Source organism: Peromyscus californicus, unplaced genomic scaffold (genome assembly GCF_007827085.1).
Source record: "Peromyscus californicus insignis strain IS unplaced genomic scaffold, ASM782708v3 Scaffold_3__1_contigs__length_106647218, whole genome shotgun sequence".
Classification (NCBI taxonomy): domain Eukaryota; kingdom Metazoa; phylum Chordata; class Mammalia; order Rodentia; family Cricetidae; genus Peromyscus; species Peromyscus californicus.
The window spans coordinates 21,011,761-21,033,035 of record NW_026294551.1 but is presented as its reverse complement, the minus strand read 5'-3'; the positions used below and the strand labels follow the sequence as shown (position 1 = coordinate 21,033,035).

The 21,275-nt window shown below is 45.8% G+C and overlaps 1 protein-coding gene across 1 annotated transcript in view; it reads left to right on the top strand.

Moving 5' to 3' along the window:
• The window catches only part of Dhx8 (DEAH-box helicase 8), a 40,618-nt gene that overhangs the window by 16,176 nt on the left and 3,167 nt on the right, over positions 1-21,275 (top strand). The window contains exons 11-21 of the mRNA XM_052756266.1: positions 1,171-1,318; positions 4,816-4,997; positions 5,976-6,170; positions 6,456-6,641; positions 6,739-6,949; positions 8,203-8,384; positions 9,991-10,131; positions 14,087-14,242; positions 19,072-19,209; positions 20,644-20,772; positions 20,932-21,128. Coding sequence (XP_052612226.1) covers positions 1,171-1,318; positions 4,816-4,997; positions 5,976-6,170; positions 6,456-6,641; positions 6,739-6,949; positions 8,203-8,384; positions 9,991-10,131; positions 14,087-14,242; positions 19,072-19,209; positions 20,644-20,772; positions 20,932-21,128 — 1,865 coding nt within the window. The remainder of the gene's footprint in view (positions 1-1,170; positions 1,319-4,815; positions 4,998-5,975; positions 6,171-6,455; positions 6,642-6,738; positions 6,950-8,202; positions 8,385-9,990; positions 10,132-14,086; positions 14,243-19,071; positions 19,210-20,643; positions 20,773-20,931; positions 21,129-21,275) is intronic.

Here is a 21,275-nt window from a genome sequence, read left to right as displayed (position 1 = left end):
CCTGGTTGGCCTGGAACTTTCAGATCTCTACCTGCCTCTGCCTCCCGAGTGTGGGATTACAGATGTGAGCCCCACATCCAGCTGTGATCCACTGTTACAGTCTGTCAGTGTTCTTCTTATGAGGTCTCATCTGCTTGCATTGTTAGTGACTCACTAACCTGTAAGGAAGCATGTGATGAATCTGATTGTTAATTCTGTCTGAAACACTCATGCTGTTCTGAATTTTAGTTCTTAGGGTTATAAGAATTTTTTTTCCATCCCCCCCATGTTTGCATGTACGCACATTTATGTGTGTGAGTACAGGCATGTGGCTATATTACAGTTCACATATGGAAGTTAGATGACAACTTGAGGCGATAGTCCTCGTCTTCTTCCACCTTGTTTGGGATGAGTACACCAGGCTAGCTGACCCTTGAACTTTAGGATTTTTTTTTTAAATCTCTACTTCCGATTTCATTGTAGAAATGCTAGGATTACAAAGATACACACTGCTATGCTGGCTTTGTGTGGGCTCTGGAGATCTGAACTCAGGCTCACACTTGTGGGGCATGTGTTTTACTCACTGAGACATCTATCTCCACAGTATTCCTTTCTTTTTTCATGGATTTTCTTTTGTTTTTGAGTCAAGGTCCCACTACATAACCCTGGCTAGCTTGGTACTCGTTATGTAGCCAAGGATGGCCACAAACTCCCAGGAATCCTCCTTCTCAGCCTCTGGAATTCTAGGATCATAGCTGTCTACACAGTACTTTGTTCCCGACTTTTCTTCCACCCTTTATGCATTTAAAAGTAGAATTGTCCCTCATTCTCTAAGAGTTCTCATCCTCAAGCTAAACATTCTTTCACTGACTTTTAATTTTTTTGTATGTGTTACAGATGATCCATTTCTTTCATGTAGCCTGAGACATGGATGTGAACTTTATTCCTTCTCCCGTTTTAAAATGACAGTAGTTCAACCATCTGCCCTTTTCTGTATTCTTAGGCAGAGTCTCAGTCATGTAGCCTTGGCTGGTCTGAAACTCACTATGTAAACCAATCTGCCCTCAAGCTCAGAGATTGCTGCCTCTGTCTCCAAGTGATGGGGTTAAAGGTGAAGAGCACCGGGCTGAGCTAACCGCCCACCTTTTCCTAGGTACTCAGTGCATACTCCTTCTTCCTCTGTTGTTTTAGAACCCAGATGGCTCACTCTCCCAAGCAGCCATGATGCAGAGTGCCCTGGCCAAGGAAAGGCGGGAACTGAAGCAGGCCCAGAGGGAAGCTGAGATGGACTCTATACCCATGGGACTCAACAAACACTGGGTTGATCCCCTGCCTGATGGTAAGGCTCTGGAGTGTGGACCTCTTTTAAAAACAAATCTGAGACTTTGTGTATATATAAAACAGTTGGTACTGCAGACACAGAGTGAAAATTTAGCCTCAGTTTCTCTTTTACATTGGAGCCTAGTCATAGATTTTTTTTTTTCCCCGAAACAGGGTTTCTCCGTGTAGTTTTGGTGCCTGTCCTGGATCTTGCTCTGTAGACCGGACTGGCCTTGAACCCACAGAGATCTCCTGGCTCTGCCTCCCAAATGCTGGGATTAAAGGTGTGCACTACCACCACCTGGCCCTGCTTTAGTTTTTAAACAGTTGTTTAAAACAGGTGTTTCAGTGACCTTGATCACATCATCATCTTCTGAACAACTTTAAGACTTTTATTCTAAAGATAGTGCAGTGTAAGGGCTGGAGATGTAGCTCAGTGGTAGGCTGTTTGTCTAGCGAGCATGAAGCTCTAGGATCAGTTCCCAGCACTGGGGGAAGAAAGAGTATAATATGATGTAGATGAGGTTGCCCATGCTTATAATCCCAGCACTTGGGAGGCAGAGGCAGGGGATCTCTCTTGAGTTCAAGGCCAGCCTCGTCTACAGAGCAAGTTCCAGGACAGCCAGAGCTACACAGAGAAACTCTGTATTTGGGGGGGAAAAAGTTCCAAGGCCAAGTTCAGCTACATTGGACAATCTAGGCTGTATTTGATCCAGTCTCAGAAACAACAAAGAACCAAAAGATAGTATAGTCTTTTATGTATATGTGTGTTTGAATGTATGTACGCATGCCATGTGCATACAAGTGTCCTTGGAGGCCAGAAGGGGCAACAGATCTCCTGGAATTAGAGTTACAGGCAGTTGTAAGCACCTAATATGGGTGCCAGGAGCTGAACTTGGGTCTTCTACAAGAGCAGTGAATGCTCCTAATGGCTGAGCAGCCATCTTTCCAGCCCCTGTTTTTTGTTTTTTCAGAGTGTGTGGGTGTTGTGTCTGAATGTTATCTCTGTGCACCTTGTGTGTGCCTGGTGTCCATGGAGGTCAGAAGAGGGCTTTGGGTCCACTCAGACTAGAGTTACAGATGATTGTGAGCCACCAGATGGGTGCTAGGAATCCAACTTGGGTCTTCTGCAGTAACAGTCAGTGCCCCTCACCACTGACTATCTCTCCTGCCCTGATTTTTTTTTTAAAGACAGTTTCATTGTGTAGTTCTGGCTGGTTATAAACTTACTGCATAGCTCAGGCTAGCCCTAAATTTGCAACAATCCTCCTGATTCAGCCTTCTTTGTATTGGGATTGCAGGTTTAAGCTGCCATGACTGGCTAGAACCTGATCTTTTATAGGGTTTTGTAGAGTATATGAAGGCAAGGGAGTAGTAGCCTGTGTTAACAGCTTTGCAGTAGACAAAACTTTAGGAAGTCTGTGTGGATGGACTAGTGTGTTGTTCTGGTGGCGAGGGATGAGGCAGGATTGGCAGGCCAGGGCTTTGTAGATGGCATTAGGTATCCAGGCTAATCCTAAGTACATCATAGAATATAAAAGTATCGAATTTCCAAAAAATCATCAAAGGGCCCTGCAGGAGGAGTTGGAGAGAGCAAGAATAGATGCTTCAGGTGGAGGAGCAGGCTTTTATGATAGTGAGAGGAGAGGATGGTGGCCTGAACATGGTGCTGTCAGAGAAGAGGAATATATTTGAGAAGGGTAGCTTGTTGAAGGTGGGGACGGGGAAGTAGGAGTGGCCACATGGGAAGTAGGAGTGGCTACATGGGAAGTAGGAGTGGCCACATGGGAAGTAGGAGTGGCCACATGGGAAGTAGGAGTGGCCACATGGGAAGTAGAAGTGGCTACATGGGAAGTAGGAGTGGCCACATGGGAAGTAGGAGTCTCCACACAGCTCCAGGTCTAATGTGACCACCGGAGTGAGTGATGGTACCTCTGGGATAAGAGACTGATGAGAAGCAGGTTTGTGGTGAAAGAGTGTGATGGACTTGTGTCTCAGGTAGCCGGAAGACACCTCAGTTGAGTATCAGGAATGCTGAGAAGAGGGATCTGTGCTGTAGACAGAATTTGGGGCATTATGTCTCAGGTAGCTGGAAGACACCTCAGTTGAGGATCAGGAATGCTGAGAAGAGGGATCAGTGCTATAGACAGAATTTGGGGGCATTATGTTAGCTTAGACAACAGTTTAGATAGATAGAACAGATGGATTAGTGTTTAAGGGGTAGAAATATTCTTCTTTTATTTTTCTTTTTTTATAATAAAAAAATCTTCTAGAGCTAGGGAGGTGTAAAGTGTTTGCCTTGCCAGTACTTGGACCTTGTTCAAGCCCTGGAGCCATGTTAATGAAGCTGGGCATGGTGCTGTGTGCTTGTAATCTCAGCACTGGGGGTGGGGGTGGGGGGACAGAGACAGGTGACTGAGACTTGCCGGCCAGCCAGCAGGGCCCACTTAGCTAGTTCCAAACCAGTAAAAGACCCTGTCCCAGGAGAAAAAAAGGTGATGGCATCTGAAGGACCCCTGATGTTGTCCTCTAGGTTCCACAGGCATGGGCACATATGTGTACACATACTCACACATTGATACACATGTGTACCTACATCAACACAATGGCTCGCACGTGTGCACACACGCATAGAATCCTTCATTCCCTAGGAACAAGCTTCCTTCCATTTGTACCCTCTAGTAAAAGATTCCCTGTGAGACTCCTTTGGCCTCTTTCAAAGCTCACTGATTTGCTGTGTAGATTGAAGTAAGTGGGGGAGGGGAGAGAGAGAGTGAGAGGGTGTTTTTGTTTGTTTTTGAGACAGGGTTTCTCTGTGTAGTTTTGGTGCCTGTCCTGGATCTTGCTCTGTAGACCAGGCTGGCCTCAAACTCACAGACATCTGTCTGACTCTGCCTACTGAGTGCTGGGATTAAACACGTGCGCCACTGCCACCCAGCTGTATGTGTGGTGTTTTAAGAGGGGGTCTTACTATGTGGCCCTGTCTCAGACTTACATATATATGAATTTAAATGTTTATTTTTATCATTTTAAGTTATGAGTCTGTACCCACTGAGCTAGAGGTGCTGGACCCCCTGGTGTTGGTTATAGGTGGTTGTGAGCCACATACACTGAACCATCTCTCCTGTCCCTGAGACTGGAGTATATTTTTATGGGTGTTTTTGCCATCAAATTTATAACATTTTTGCATTTTTGAGAGAGCGACCAAAATTTTCTTTATCTTGCTCATTCTTTCACTCCCAATTCAAGCTATAAATTTTGGGGTTAACTTGAAAACATTAAAGCAGGTGAAAGTCCCCAAGACACCGCACACTATATGACCTCCAGCCCAAGAGAGTAGAGCAGTGTGTCAAGGGAAGGGGAAAGGGGCAGAGGTTTCTTTGGGAGAGCTGAAATGTAAAGTTAGGTGGTGATGGGTCACAGCTTTGGGTATAGTATAAAGCCTTGATAACACTTGGAAAGAACGCCATGTAGCAGTAGCTTGAGGCCAGCACTCAAGTTTGCTTTCCTTTCCAGCGGAGGGCAGGCAGATCGCTGCCAACATGAGGGGCATTGGGATGATGCCCAACGACATTCCTGAGTGGAAGAAGCATGCCTTTGGGGGCAACAAAGCGTCTTATGGGAAGAAGACCCAGATGTCAATCCTCGAGCAGAGGGAGAGCCTGCCCATCTACAAACTGAAGGAACAGCTGGTGCAGGTGGGGGCGGTGTTCTCTGCGTGGGCTGTGGGTCGGGGCACTGGAGCTTGAACCCGGCCAAGCTACAACCCCAGTCTCCTCATTATTTGTGTGTGTGTGTGTGTGTGTGTGTGTATGCGTGTGCTCTTATATATGTGTGTGTATGATGTAGGGGCTGGGCACATGCCTGAAGGCGTGTGTGGGGGTCAGAGGACATTTTGTGGGTTGGATTTCTCCTACCTTTACATGGGTTCAAACTCAAGCTTGTGTCAAAGAACCTTAAGCCACCGAGCCGTCTCACAGGCTCCTTATTTTATTTTTTTAGGCATGGCTTCATTCTAGCTGGCACAGGCTGACCAGAAACTCATTCTGTATCCCAGGCTAGCCTTGAAATAATGTTGGGGGTTGGGGATTCAGCTCTGGGGAAAAAAAAAAAAGAAAGAATGATGATCCATCCTCTTACCTCAGCCTTCCCAATGCTGTGATTACAGGTGTGAACCACCACCTGCTTCTAAAAAAATTTTTTTAAAGATGGGGTTTCATGTATTTTCCATCTGGCCTCAAACTTTCTGAGGGTGACCTTGAACTACTGATATTCCTGCCTTAGTTCTGGAATTATGGGCATGTACCACCACATAATACTAGGGAATCTAGCTGGTAAACATTCTCCCAGCCCTTCCTGTGATTTTTTGAGACATCTTCTCATACCATATTCCAGGCTGACCTAAAACCTACTGTGTGGCCTAGGTTGGCCTCAAACTCAAAAACATGCCTCCTTCCTGCTTGGTGTTTTGCCTGCCTGTATGTCTCTGCACGGTGTTGTGCATGCCTGTTGCCTGCAGAAGTCAGAAGAGGGCACTGGGACTACTGAGGTGCCATGTGGCTGCCAGGAATCAAACTCGGGTCCTTTACAAAAGCAGCCAGTTTTCTTAATGGCTGAGCCATCTCTCTAGCCCCTGTGGCAAATTTTAATAACTGTTTATATTGTGCTGCTTTCAGGCTGTGCATGACAATCAGATCCTAATCGTGATTGGAGAGACGGGATCTGGGAAGACCACACAGATCACCCAGTACCTGGCAGAGGCAGGCTACACTTCGAGGGGCAAGATCGGGTGTACCCAGCCCAGAAGAGTGGCAGCCATGTCCGTGGCCAAAAGAGTATCAGAGGAGTTTGGTTGTTGTCTTGGTCAGGAGGTAAGTGGTTGGAGAGGCTGCTGGGTGAATTCCAGAAGAAAAACAGAAAGGCCCAGATACCGATCTATAAAATGAGAATATTACTACGTTTTTAGATTTCTCCCAAAGGAGAGAGATTTTCATTGCCATCAAGTTATTCAGGGTCAAGTTCAGGGCAGGGCAGTCTTTGCTAGAGGAAACCACTGTGATCTTGGTTAATTTCCTCTCTACTAGGAATATGAGGGCCATTCTGATGATTTCACAAAGGGACTCTGTTCTTAGGTTTTCTTCTTCTGTCCTGTGTAGGTGGGCTACACCATTCGATTTGAGGATTGCACCAGCCCAGAAACAGTCATCAAGTATATGACAGACGGCATGCTGCTGAGAGAATGCCTGATTGACCCTGACCTCACTCAGTATGCCATCATCATGTTGGACGAGGCACACGAGAGGACCATTCACACAGATGTACTCTTTGGATTGTTGAAAAAGGTAAGTAGGTAAACACTGGTTTCTGGGAGTAGGATTTGAGTGCCATGTGACATTTTGTATGGTCTTTTTTAGTAAGCCACCTAACATTTCCCTTTAGACAGTGCAAAAACGACAAGACATGAAGCTGATTGTCACCTCAGCCACCTTGGATGCAGTGAAGTTTTCTCAGTACTTCTATGAAGCGCCCATCTTCACCATCCCTGGTCGAACCTATCCAGTGGAAATACTGTACACAAAGGAGCCTGAGACAGACTATTTGGATGCCAGTCTGATTACTGTCATGCAGATCCATTTAACAGAGCCACCAGGTGAGGGGAGTGGAAGGCTTTTGTCTTAGGCCAAAAATCCTACTGTGAGCTAGTCTTGAGAAAAACACATTTTTTTAAAAAATTTATTTTTATCTTGTGTCCATTGGTATTTTGCCTGCATGTATGTCTGTTGAGGGTGTTGGATCTTGGAGTTACAGACAGTTGTGAACTGCCATGTGGTGTCTGGGATTCGAACCCAGGACCTCTGGAAGAGCGGTCAGTACTCTTAACCGCTGAGCCATCTCTCCTGTCCCTGAAAAACACATTTTAAATATAGTTCTCTTTGTAAGTCTCAGGCATGCATATTTGGAATGGTGGTGGAGATGTTAAAAGGTGATATAAGGTTTAAATGCACTTAATTAAATGTAGATGGATGATAACCTCTTGGTTTATTTTTGTGACTTTTTTTTTAAGATTTATTTATTTATTATATATACAGTGTTCTGCATATATGCCTGCACGCCAGAAGAGGGCACCAGATCTCATTACAGATGGTTGTGAGCCACCATGTGGTTGCTGGGAATTGAACTCAGGACCTCTGGAAGAGCAGTCAGTGCTCTTAACCTCTGAGCCATCTCTCCAGCCCCCTCCCCCCTTTTTTTTTAATTGAGACAGGGTTTCTCTTCGTAGCCCTCTTGGTTTCTGAGGTCATAGTGTGAGTGTGTACTTTCTGTGTGTGTACAGCAATGCTGTTGGTGTTGCTGTAGCCGCTCACACACAGGTGGAGGTTGCTGGTTTGTACCTGTGGGTCCAGCTACCAAGAGCTAAAACAGGAGTATTGCTTGAGCTAGAGGTTTAGAGCCAGCCTGGACGACATGCTTCAACTCTAGTTCAGAATAAAACAGAGCCAAGCCCACTTGCAGGCTCGTAATCTTAGCTAGCCAGCTAGGCAGAGAGATCTCAAGTTCAAGGCCTGCCTGGACAACTGAGTGAGACCTTGTCTCAAAACTCCCCCCTCCCCTTTTCCCCCCGGAGCTGGGGACCAAACCCAGGGCCTTGTGCTTGCTAGGCAAGCGCTCTACCACTGAGCTAAATCCCCAACCCCTTCAAAATTTTTAGAAAGTGAGAAGAGGGCGGGGATGTGGCTCAGTGGCAGACATGCCCAAGACTCTACACTTGATCTTAGCTAAAAGGCCGAGAAGCGATGCTGCCCAAGACTCTAAAGTCTACCTCCCGCCACAGAAGAACCAACAGAACACTCCCCACCCCCACCCCCCACAGAGACAGTAAGTGATGCTTCATTCTCTTCCTAGGTGATATCTTGGTTTTCTTGACTGGTCAGGAAGAAATCGATACTGCCTGTGAGATCCTGTATGAGAGAATGAAGTCCCTGGGCCCTGACGTCCCCGAGTTAATCATCTTGCCAGTGTACTCTGCCCTCCCCAGTGAGATGCAGACCCGAATCTTTGATCCAGCTCCTCCTGGCAGCAGAAAGGTAACATGGGGCTAAAAGGAGGTTGTTCTGAATACTCTGAAGTCACGTGGGATCTGCAGCCTCCCTGGGGATGGGGTTACAAGCACATGCCACCATGCCTAGCACTTTTGTGTGGATTCTGAGTCTTAAACTCAGGTCTTCAGACTTTTGAGACAAGTACTTTACCAACTGAGCTATCCCCGTGTCTGAGTTTATCATTTTTAAATGAGAATAATTGATTTTACAGCTGGACATGGTGGCGTGTGCACGTCATGACACTTGTGTGGGTCAGAGGACAATTTGCAGGAATCAGTTCTGTCCTCCCACCGTCATTCAGGTCATCAGGCTTGGTGGCAGGTGACTACCCACTGAGCCATCCTGCTAGACCCTGCATGAATTCTATTTTGTACGTTGTTCATTAGTTGATAGACATGAGGTTTTTTCCACTTTGGGATATACCATGAGTGCTTCTGCTGTGAACATTTGTTTACCAGTTTACTGGGGTGTCTGTTTCTCTGAGTGTAGTCCTAGCAGTGGAGATAGATGGGAGGACACACGTGCTGTCAGGAGGTGGAGGGGTGAAGGGTGAGGGAAAAAAAACTCCCATGCTTCTACCTTGCATAGCTGGGTGGAACGTGGTTCTAACATGGGAGCAGGTTTGGGAGGGGCAGACGGTGAGTTCTTCCTCTGTCCTCTTTCTGTTGGTTGGATTGGTTCTTTGTTTCTTTTTTTAACTATTTATTTATTTTTTAATGTTCATTGGTGTTTTGACTGCATTTATGTCTGTGTAAGGCTGTCAGAAGCCCTGGAACTGGAGTTACAGACAGGTGTGAGCCACCATGTGGGTGCTGGGAATTGAACCCAGGTCCTCTGGGAGAGCAGCCAGTGCTCTTAGCCGCTGAGCCATCTCTCTAGCTCCAAGGTTGGATTGTTTCTAAGCAGGGCCTTTGTGGCTGTGTGGCAGGTAAATCCCTTTCAGGGCCAGTAGATACTGGTATGATGTGAGATTTTGGTGCCTCCCAGCAATGATTTCTCTAAGCAATTTTGTTTTATGAGCTGAACCTCTGGGTGGAGAAAACCAGTGGCAGAGCCAGGCTGAGAGTCATAATCTAGATCAACAGATACTGCTGCACGCACACACACACACACACACACACACACTGTGAAACTCCTCTGTGGCTTCCTGGTTCATTTTTCGATGAGGAGAGAAGACGCAGTCCTCCTCCTGTCCACATATGTGCCCGGCCCATTCGTAGTCTAGATGTCTCTGTGGGAGAAAGAAAAATCTCATTTTGCAGTGGCACCTGTGACGTCAGGACATCTGTGCTATCCCAGGGAGCTAGAAGAGTAAACTTATAGTAATCATCTGCTCTAGACAGTGAGATGCACAGCTATTTATACCAAATGAGGTTGGCTCTGAGCAGCCTTGGCTTTTCTGCTCTGCACCTCTGAGGCACCACCCACTTCCCAAGGAACCTTCAGGTGAAGGCTCCTTCCCTTCTGGACACTGGAGACTTGAGCCGGGGTTAAATGTCACGTGTCTAGAGGGGGATGGCAGCAGATCCCTGGGAAATGTGAGACCTGTTCCAGCCTCAGCTCACTCTGGCTTTGTCCTTCTCATCTGTAGGTCGTGATTGCCACCAACATCGCAGAAACATCACTGACCATCGACGGCATCTACTATGTGGTTGACCCTGGATTTGTGAAGCAGAAAGTTTACAATTCTAAAACAGGGATCGACCAGCTTGTGGTGACACCGATTTCTCAGGTTGGCTGCATCTGTCATAAGCTTTTCTCAAAATCCTGGTGAAGGTCTTTCTGGGACTCGTTATGGTTCTGGTGGGTCCCTCTCCCTCCCTCCTTTCTTTCCTGTTTGTTTCAAGACAGGGCCTTGCCAGGATCTTTGTAAGTTCTAGACCAGCTTGGTCTACATATCGAGTTTCAAGAGAGACGCTGTTTTTGGGGGAAAAAAAAGACAGGGTCTTGCTGTATAGCTTAAGCTAGTCTTAGATGTGGGACCCTCTTGCTTTTGTCTCATTATGGAATAATAGTCATATGGCACCACACTTAGCTTGGTTCTGTATTTTTTTTTTTTTTTTGGTTTTTCGAGATAGGGTTTCTCTGTGTAGCTTTGCGCCTTTCCTGGAACTCGCTTTGGAGACCAGGCTGGCCTCGAACTCACAGAGATCCGCCTGCCTCTGCCTCCCGAGTGCTGGGATTAAAGGCGTGCGCCACCACCGCCCGGCTTTGGTTCTGTATTTTAAACCTTATTGTCCTCAAAGATTAACTTAGTGGGGTAAGGGAAGGCTTCATATGATGTATGCTAGCCACTGTATGTTTTGTGTGTGTGTGTGTGTGTGTGAGTGTGTGTGTGAGTGTGAGAGGATTAAATTTAGGCCCTGTATACATTAGGCAAACACTCTACCATTGAGCTATATCCCAGCCCTGTATTTGTAATCTTTAGAGTGGGGTTTCAAAATTAAATTGCCCCATAAATTCCAAAGTTTTTGTTTTGTTTTATTTTTTTAAAGATTGTCTTACATGTGTTAGGTATTTTTATTATTTGTATGTGTGCATACACTATGGAGGCCAGAAGACAGTTTCAGATCCCTGGAGTAGGTGTTATAGAAGGTCATGAGCTACCTAATGTGGGAACACTGGTCCCCTGCAAGAGCAGGATGTGCTCTTAACTACTGAGATCTCTCTCCAGCCCCCAAGAACACACACCTCTGCGCACACATGCACACACACACACACAATTTGTTTGTTTGGTCTGTTTTTTGTTTTTTGTTTTGAGACAAGGTCTCAATATGTAGCCTTGGCTGGCCTGAAACTTGCAGTGTAGATCAGGATGGATGGCCTTGAACTCATAGAGATCTGCCTGCCTCTACCCTCCTAGCCTCACCCCACTGCTGGGATTAAAGGTGTGTGCCACCATACCCAGCAAGCATGTATTTTTAAAAATACTTAGCAGCAGATAGCTGAGATAGTAGTAATTCATGAGATAATTACCTACTTTTCTGATTATTATGAAATAATCTCTTGCCTAAAGTATATTAAAAAATTAATTACCTAGTCACCTTTTTGAGGGAAATTTGGTGACAACTTATGTAAAATTTTAAAAATTAATCTCAGCCGGGTGGTGGCGCACGCCTTTAATCCCAGCACTCGGGAGGCAGAGGCAGGCGGATCTCTGTGAGTTCGAGGCCAGCCTGGGCTACCAAGTGAGTTCCAGGAAAGGTGCAAAGCTACCCAGAGAAACCCTGTCTCGAAAAACCAAAAAAAAAAAAAAAAAAATTTATCTCTTTAACCTAACTGTCTATTTCTAGGAACATATTGGAGAGTTAGACATGATTGAGTACATATTCAAAGAACAAAAATGGCTGTTCATGGAAAGATGGCTCCTGGATCAGCCAGAAGGGGAAGCAGTTTAATCCACTATAGTATAACCATGCCATAGAGTATTATGTGGAGTTAACTGCTAGTGTATAATATGATGAATGAAACAATCCAATTTTTGTTTAAAAAATACATGATGTGCATTTCTGGGCTGAGCATATGGCTGTGCCCCACACTGGAAGCCTGTAGGCAGGATGCTAGCTAGGGCTTTTTCGTGGGTGCCACTATGCTACGGATTGCTCTGTTGGTGGATGATGGGAACTTTTTTGCTTTAGACACTTTTAAATACTATATTCACCTTTTTTTTTTTTTTTTTTTTTTTTTTTTTTTTTTTGGTTTTTCAAGACAGGGTTTCTCTGTATAACAGTCCTGGCTGTCCCAGAACTTGCTTTGTAGACCAGGCTGGCCTCGAACTCATAGAGATCCTCCTGCCTCCCAAGCACTGGGATTAAAGGCGTGCGCCACCACCACCTGGCTTTGTGTTCATCTTTTTTTTTTTTTTTTTTTTTTTTGGTTTTTCGAGACAGGGTTTCTCTGTGTAGCTTTGCGCCTTTTCCTGGAACTCACTTGGTAGCCCAGGCTGGCCTCGAACTCACAAAGATCCGCCTGCCTCTGCCTCCCGAGTGCTGGGATTAAAGGCGTGCGCCACCACCGCCCGGCCTGTGTTCATCTTTTTTGTTTTTTTTTTTTTTTTTTTGGTTTTTCGAGACAGGGTTTCTCTGTGTAGCTTTGCGCCTTTCCTGGGACTCACTTGGTAGCCCAGGCTGGCCTCGAACTCACAGAGATCCGCCTGGCTCTGCCTCCCGAGTGCTGGGATTAAAGGCGTGCGCCACCACCGCCCGGCTTTCTGTGTTCATCTTTTATAGCAGGCCTGCATTGACTTTTATAGTTTGTACAAACCAACCCAGTTGACCCAGTACCAGGCACTCCTGGGTATCTCACATGCACTGACTCAGGTTTCTCACAGCAGTCCTGAGTAGTAGACAGCACCATCATCATTTCACAGTCAGGAGGTTAGGGCATAGAGGGAGGAAGGGACCTGCTTGTTACCACATAGTTGGGAGAGGCAGGATTTGGGTCTAGAAAGCCTGAGTGCAGCACATGTGCTCTGTACAGCTTCTTAGGACAGTGTGTCTCTCTCCTGATGACCAGTCATTGGCTCCATGTGCCTTTCCTGATTTGAAGAGGCATCATGGGATTCTGTGCAGTCCCAGTGTGAGTGTGTGAGTATCGTCTGGATTTAGGTATGGCTCATTGTCCTTTTTTTGTTTGTTTTTTTGAGAAAGAGTTTCTCTGTGTAGCCCTGGCTTTCCTGGAACTCACTCTGTAGACCAGGCTGGCCTCAAACTCGGAGATCTGCCTGCCTCTGCCTCCCGAGTGCCATCAAGCCCAAGACCAACTTGGTCTACAGAGAGAGTTCCAGGACAGCCATAGTTACACACAGAGAAATCCTGTCTCAAAAAAACAAAAACAAAAGAAAGAGAGAGAGAAACCATGCATAAGCCACCCATAGACTAAGCCACTGACAAGTAGTTAAGGTGTTTTTCTCCAGCCATTTCATCCTAATCATTTATACAGACACATCAAACACTTCATGAGCTGGACATGGTGGTTCAGGCCTCTAATCTCAATACTTGGAAGGCCAAGGCAGGAGGATCTCTGTGAGTTCAAGGACAGCCAAGGCTACACAGACCCCTAGGCATGATGTCACGCACACACCGTGAACACCATTAATCCCAGAACTCCTCATTTCAGGCAGCCAGGGCTACATAATGAGACCCTGTACCAAAAAACAAACAGAACAAAAAGCCAACAATTAATAAAATTAGTGTCATATTGATTGTAACCTGCACTTTTCATCTGATGAGTTGTCATTTTGTCACCAAACATTGCAAAGCCGATTTTAAAGTGGCTGCAAAGTCATTGGTGTGGTCTGCATAATTTTTTTAGTTTGCTTCCAGTTTTGGTCATAACTGTGGGGCTGGTGTTTTATGGTCTATTCTGCTCTCTGTTTCTTTCCTTCACCCGCCTTGTGTGTGCTTCCCTGGAACAAACTTCCTAGAAGTACTGAGAATTGGTAAGGGCATCTCTAGTGTTGGGAATGGTCCTAAACTGGTGACTCTGAGAAGCCCGCCCCAGTGCTGTGTTGGGTCTGTCTTTCTGAGCTTCTCTTTCCCCAGCTCTCATGCTTAAAGTCTAATGACCCTAACTCTGCTTCATAAAAAGCAATCAGAAAACATTTGCCAGTCCCTCCTGAACAGATTTCCTGGATAGACCTGCGAAGTGATATTTTACAGCTGGTACTCTGTATGCTCACCCTCTAGGCTCAGGCAAAGCAGAGAGCTGGCAGAGCTGGGAGAACTGGCCCAGGGAAGTGTTACAGGCTATACACAGAACGTGCCTACCGAGATGAAATGCTGACCACTAATGTGCCGGAAATCCAGAGAACCAACCTGGCCAGCACAGTGCTGTCCCTCAAGGTAGGAACCAGTGATGCCTGGGATTGGCCTGGGGAACTGTCTACCCCACAGACCTCTTAACCTCACGGAACCTCCCTTGGAATGAAGTGTGATGTCTTTCAGTGTCTGATAACAGCTCGCTGTGCAGGTCTGGGCTGAAATTGCAGTTTCCTGGGAGTGCACAGTTTGTTTCTTATTGTAATAACCAGCAGGATATTTGGTCGTACTAGGTTTTAGTTATGAGACATTTTCTAAAAAGAAATTAGACAATATAATCACTGCCAAACTACAGACAAACGTATTTAACCTCAGCCACTTTAGCTTTCAGATACAAATCTATTCTTTCCTTGCATTTTGTCTGTGTGTGTTGTGTGTGTGTGTGTGTGTGTGTGTGTGTGTGTGTGTGTGTGTGTGTGTGTGTGCATGCGCGCATACGCGCATACAAGGTCTTACTATATATTGGCCTGGAACTTGCTATATAAACTAGGTTTGGCCTTGAACTCAAAGAAATCCACTTACCACTACCCCGAAGTGCTGGGATTAAAGGCGTGTTCCACTCACTACATTGGATGAATTTTGGTTTTTAAATCTTTAACATTAATTTTCATTATTTTTAATTACGTGTATGTGTGTGCACATGTGTGCATGTGGATCTGTGGATATGAATGCAGATGTTCTCAGAAGAGAGGGCCAGAGGTGTCAGAATCCCACTGAGGCTGTGAACCTGACATGGATGTTGGGGATTGAACTTGGGTCCTCTGGAAGAAAAACAAAACTGCTCAGCCATCTCTCCAACCTGGAATTCTGGTTTATAAAAGGGAAAAGGATGTACTGGTTCTGAAACTTTGCAAGGGGAGGCTGTCCAGGTCCCAGCTGTCCTGCAGGGCTTGCTTTTCAGTCAGAATTCTGCTCTTCCTCTCGCTGTCCCCAGTGAGGATCTTCAGTCTCTTTGGCAGGAGGAGCCACATGAGTCATTTCCCAACTCGTGGCATGTCCCCTGACGCCAGTGCTGCCCTGGAGCCCTGGCGCTTCACCAGTACAGAGTGCTCTCTTGTCATTTATTATTCATTTCATGTGAGAGAGGCTAAAGCAGAGCTTCAGAGAGAAGCCCACTGTGGTCCCTAGAGGGCCAGCAGGGAGGCCTCTATGGCCCAGACTGCTTCTTTGGCCATGTGACTTTGGGCAAGTTTATCTGCTCAGCCCTCTCTCTGTTCTGTGAGCTTGTCCTGGGAACTGTTAATAGTGTTTGTTGGAGATACAGCTGGAATGATGCAGGCAAAGGCACTTGGCACAGTGATTGCTGACATAACTCTTCATGGTTATTATTCACACGATAAGCCGTTATTGGATACCTGCTGTGTTTGTGATTGCAGACACTTATGAGGAAGAAGTAGAAAGCACACACCCTTCATACAGACTTGAAGAGAGCATCATTCAGTCACTTTACCAAATTAGCTGACGATGGGTTAGCTCCTGTTTTGTGCCGTACTGTGTTTGTGAACATAGTTCCCACATGTGGAACTCTGGAATAGGAGACGTGTTGGCACTGTCATGTCCCAGCCACCTACTGTGGTGTGAAACACTCCACAGATGTGCAGAAGGCAGGACAGTGATGCTATACCCCTTTATTATTATAAAATATTCATAATATAAAATGTACAACTTGCTTCAAGCTTTTTTGTCTGTCTTTCTGTCTTCTTCCTCTCCCTTCTCTTCCTCCTCCTTCTCCTTCTCTTCTTCCTACTTCTCTTCCTCCTTCTTCCTCTTTATCCTCTTCTTTTTTTTTTTGGTTTTTCGAGATAAGGTGTCTCTGTGTAGTTTTGGTGCCTGTCCTGGATCTCGCTCTGTAGACCAGGCTGGGCTCGAACTCACAGAGATCCTCCTGGCTCCGCCTCCCTAGTGCTGGGATTAAAGGCGTGCGCCACCGTTGCCCGGCTATCCTCTTCTTCTTGTTTGTTGTTTTTTGAGAATGGGCTTCACTGTGTAGTCCTTTGTGTCCTGGAACTCACTTGTAGACCAGGCTAGCCTTGGACTTTCATAAAGATCTGCCTACTTCAGCATTGGCATTAAAGGTGTGTACTACCACACCTGGCTGGTGTTGGGTTTTATTTAAACCTACAGCCACAGCACAGTAAGAGCTCACTCCCTCACTGAGCCACACCACTAGCCATTGGAACTTCTTTTGTCATTTTTTGTTTTTATTTTGAGGCAGAGGCTTGCTGTGTAGCTCAGGCTGGCCCCAAACTTGTGATCCTCCTGTTACTACTCCCAGAGTGCCAGGATGATAGATGTGTGCCATTGTGCTTGGCCATTGTAAGCTTTTAAGTGTTAACTCCACAACATTAGGTCCAGTCTTCGTACAGCCATCACCTTGATCTGTTCCCAGAACGTTCACATTATCCCTTTAGCCAGCTTCCCTTTCCCCATTCTGTGTAGTCTTTGCTAGTGACTTTGCTGCGTTCTGAGTGTGAGTGTGCACATTTACCCAGTCTGTTCATCATGCACACGTGAGTTCAGACAGTATTTGTCCTGCCTTGTCTTCCTGGCTTCACTTAGCAGAGTGCTTTTGAGGTATGACAGGGTGTAGTGTGTGCTGGGATCTCATGCCTGTCTTAGGATAACGTTCCACTGCAAGTGTTCAGTGCATTTTCCCTCCATTCATCTGAGGATGGTTATTTGGGGTGTTTATACCCTGTGACTCTTGAGCCTTCTGCTGCTGTGAACATGAGGGACAATATGAGTTCCTGCTTTCAACATGTTTTAGATGATTTACATGTGTATGGGTGCTTTGTCTGCATGTGTGTATCTACCATGTGTACGCCATGCCTGAGGAGGCCAGAAGAGGGCATCGGATCCCTTGAGACTGAGGTTGCAGAGTTGTAAGCTGCCCCATAAGTGTTAGGAATTGAACTTGGAGCCCCTGGAAGAAGCCAGTGCTCTCAACTGCTAAGTCATCTCTCTGACCCCTCAATATGGTTTTTTGTTGTTGTTGTTGTTGTTTTAAAGATTCATTTATTTATTATGTATATAGTGTTCTGCCTGCATGTATGCCTGCAGGCCAGAAGAGGGCACCAGATCTCATTATGGATGGTTGTGAGCCACCATGTGGTTGTTGGGAATTGAACTCAGGACCTCTGCAAGAGCATCCAGTGCTCTTAACCACTGAGCCATCTCTCCAGCCCCCTCAATATGTGTTTTAGATTTATTTTTTATTATTTGTCTACGTGTGTGTGGATATGTGCACATAGGTTCAGGTACTCCCAGAGGCCAGACTGGTGGATCCCCTGGAGCTGGAATTACAGGTGGTTGTGAGCCTCCTGACATGGGTGCTGGGAACTGAACTCAGGTTCTGTGGAAGAGTAATGTGTGCTCTTAACCACTTGACAATCTCTCCAGCCTCCTCTTGATATTTTTAAGTATAAACCTAGGGATATATGTTGGGTCATATGGTAAATCTATGTTTAACTTTTTAAAACATTTTATTTTTGATAATTTGTTAGCCCTAGTTGTCCTGAAACTTAGAGAGAGCCCTTCCTCTGCCTTCTGAGGGCTAGAATTAGGAAAAACACCGTGCCAGGCTGTGTTTTACTTTTTAAACCACCACCAAACTACTTTCCATAGTGGATTTTCATATTCCTGTAGGAAGGATACAAGACGCCCTGTTTTTCTAACCTGCTTCACCCCCTGCTACAACACTTCTATTACTGTAGTTTTCACTCGCGTTGCCCTGCTAGAGCTTGTGTGTCTTCTTTGGTGAAACATCTGTTTAAATCTCTAACTTTGCTCACCACCCCACATCTCCTGTGTGCTTTTTCCTTTTTTCAGTGACCGAGAGTGGAGATGAGTGTGTGTGTGGAATGCATATGGAGGTCAGAGGACAACTTTTGGTAGTTGGTTCTCTCTACTGTGGAGGGCAGGTGGGGTGTCTAGGGAGCAAAAGCAGATTGTCAGGTTTGCACAGGAAACAGTTTTATCAGATAGATCGTATAACTGGACTTTTTTTTTTGGTGTTTTGAGACAGGGACTCATGTATTCCAGGTTGACGTAGAACTTGATGTGTAGTCAAGAGTGACCTTGAACCAAGTTTACCAACCCTTTTGGGGGGGCGTCAGTGAGACAAGGTCTTACTATATAGTCTTGGATGGCCTGGAACACTCTATATGTAGGGCTGGCCTTGAATTCACAAAGATCCACCTATCTCTACCTCTCTCTTGAGTGCTGGGATTAAAGGTGTGTACCATCTCACATAGCTTCAGCCTGTTTTCAAAATTGAGTTAAAATTTGCCCTTTTGTTCTTTGTGTATGTGTGTGTGTGTGTGTGTGTTTCACGATTTATAATTATGTATAGCATGTGTATTTGCATGTGGGTGTTTGCACATGAGTGCAGGTGCTTTAGAAGGCCAGAGCACTGGATTGATTGACTGTGAGCTGCCCAGTGTTGGTTCTGGGACCTGAACTCCAGAAGAACAGCAAAGTGCCCTTACCTCTGAGCCGTCTCTCTAGCACAGAAGGAATATTTTTTTAAGTTTCCTGAGGGGGCTAGGGATTTAGCTCAGCTGGTAGAGTGTGTGCGTACCATTCATGAAGCCTTCGATTCCTTCCCTCCCACTACATAAGTCAGGCAGAGTTGTGCCCGCCTGTAATTCCAGCACTCCGCAGTGGAGACAGGAAGAAAGTTTCCTGAGAAAATACATGGTTGTTAATCTTCTGAGCGTTGTGTGGTCAGAGTCTGGAGGTTCCTGCCACTCTGCCTGGGCTTCCTAATCGCATGGAAGAAACAGCAGAGCATATGACGGGGGACGCCTCCGTGTTAACTGGGGAGGCTCATCTCCTCTTACTGTATGTTCTAGGCCATGGGCATTAATGACCTGCTGTCCTTTGACTTCATGGATGCCCCACCGATGGAAACTCTGATCACAGCCATGGAGCAGCTGTATACACTGGGCGCCCTAGATGACGAGGGCCTGCTCACTCGCCTAGGCCGCAGGGTAAGGGACAGAGAGAACTTTTGGTGCTTTGTGGAGGATGCCTTGGTCAGTCTTCCCTTGGAGAAGGTTTGAGTGGATTAAATGCTCTTTAGAAGGTGGTGGAGGGGGATGGATAGTGGGAGCCCAGGCTGGCCTTGAACTGTTTATGTAGCTAAGGAGGAACTCTGATCTTCCCACCTCTGCCTCCCAAGTGCTGGGATTCAGGCAGACACCACAACTGGCCCTAAATGCCTTTTATTTTCTTTCAGGAAATGAGTGGAGTTTATTTCTACTCAAGGCTTATTATTACTGTTATTATTATTATTACTGTTATTATTATTATTGTGTGTGAATGCTGGAGGTGGTCATGGATGCCAAGTTTGTAGAGTTGATTTTCTCTTTCCACTTTTGCGTGGGTTCTAGGGATTAAACTCAGGTCACTAGGTTTATGTGGCAACTACCTTTATCTACTAAGCCATCTTACCAGTTTGAAGTTTTGCCTTTTTATTTTTTTATTTTATTTTAGTGTAGACAGACTTTTCTTTTGGGCTGCCAGCTCACAAAAATTGACACAGAGACTTATTAGTAATTATAAAAGCTTGGCTTTAGCTTAGGCTTGTTCCTAACTAGCTCTTATAATTTGAATTAGCCCATTTTTATTCATTTGCTTTCCTCCACATGGCTTTATTACCTTATCTCCGTACTGCCCATCCTGCTTCCTCAATGTCTGCCTGGTAACTCTGCCCTTCTTCCCAGTGTCCTCTGTGCCTGGAAATCCTGCCTAGCTATTGGCCACTCAGCTTTTTATTAAACTAATCAGAGTGAGACATCTTTACAGTGTACAAAAAGATTATCCTCTAACATTTTAGTTTTAGTTTTTGGGGGACAGGGTTTCTCTGTGTAGCCCTGGCTGTCCTGGAACTCACACTGTAGACCAGGCTGGCCTAGAACTCAGAGATCCGCCTGCCTCTGCCTCCCAAGTGCTGGGATTAAAGGCATGTGACATCACTGCCTGGCAGGTTTTGCTTTTCAACTTGAATTTTATATTATCACTTTAAAATGTTTCTTCTTAATAAAAAAGACGGTTTACAATTAGTTTTACTCAGTATATATTATTGAATCTAGTCTTGGTTATATTTATGATTATTACTATTATTATTGTTATTTTAAAACAGGTTGTTCTGTATGTGCCCAGGCTAGCCTGGAACTAGCTCCCTATATAGTCTCAAAAACAAATAAAGGTTATCTGCAACATTCTCATTCACATCAACAGTAGTTATGTTCTTAGGCTCTGAGAGCTTATTTAGCAAAGTAAATCTGTGGTGGAGACAGGCACCCCACATCATCATGGTGACGTCTGTGATGTCTTTTCCACTGACTAGTGCCTTTCGTGGCTAGTCAGTCCATGTGCCTTGTCTACAGGGAAGCAGTTGTAGTTGTTTCTTCTTCCTGTAGATGGCAGAGTTTCCTCTGGAGCCAATGCTCTGCAAAATGCTCATCATGTCTGTGCATCTGGGCTGTAGCGAAGAGATGCTGACTATTGTGTCCATGCTGTCCGTGCAGAATGTCTTCTACCGACCCAAGGTAAGGTGCTCAACTCCATGTCCCGATGGGTGTGGTGACATCAGCCTGGGCTGTGGTGTGTGTAGGAGATGCTATGACAAGGCGCCCATATGTTCTATGCTAGCAGCTCACTTAGTAGTTGTTAGGTAAGGAGTGACTTTCTGCCCCACTGCTTGGCAGGATAAACAGGCCCTTGCAGATCAGAAGAAGGCCAAATTCCACCAGACGGAAGGGGACCATCTCACCCTGCTGGCCGTGTACAACTCCTGGAAGAACAACAAATTCTCCAACCCCTGGTGCTATGAGAACTTTATCCAGGCTCGTTCCCTACGCCGGGCCCAGGATATTCGCAAGCAGATGCTGGGCATAATGGACAGGTCAGTCAGGAATGGGTGACGTTCGTGTTTGGGTGGCCATGTCTCCCCAGGTCTTACGACTGCTCACCTCCAAATGTGTCTGCACAGTTGCAGGTACCTGTGTGCTTGTTTCTCACAGAACCTTTTCCTCCAGTGCTCATCTTTCTT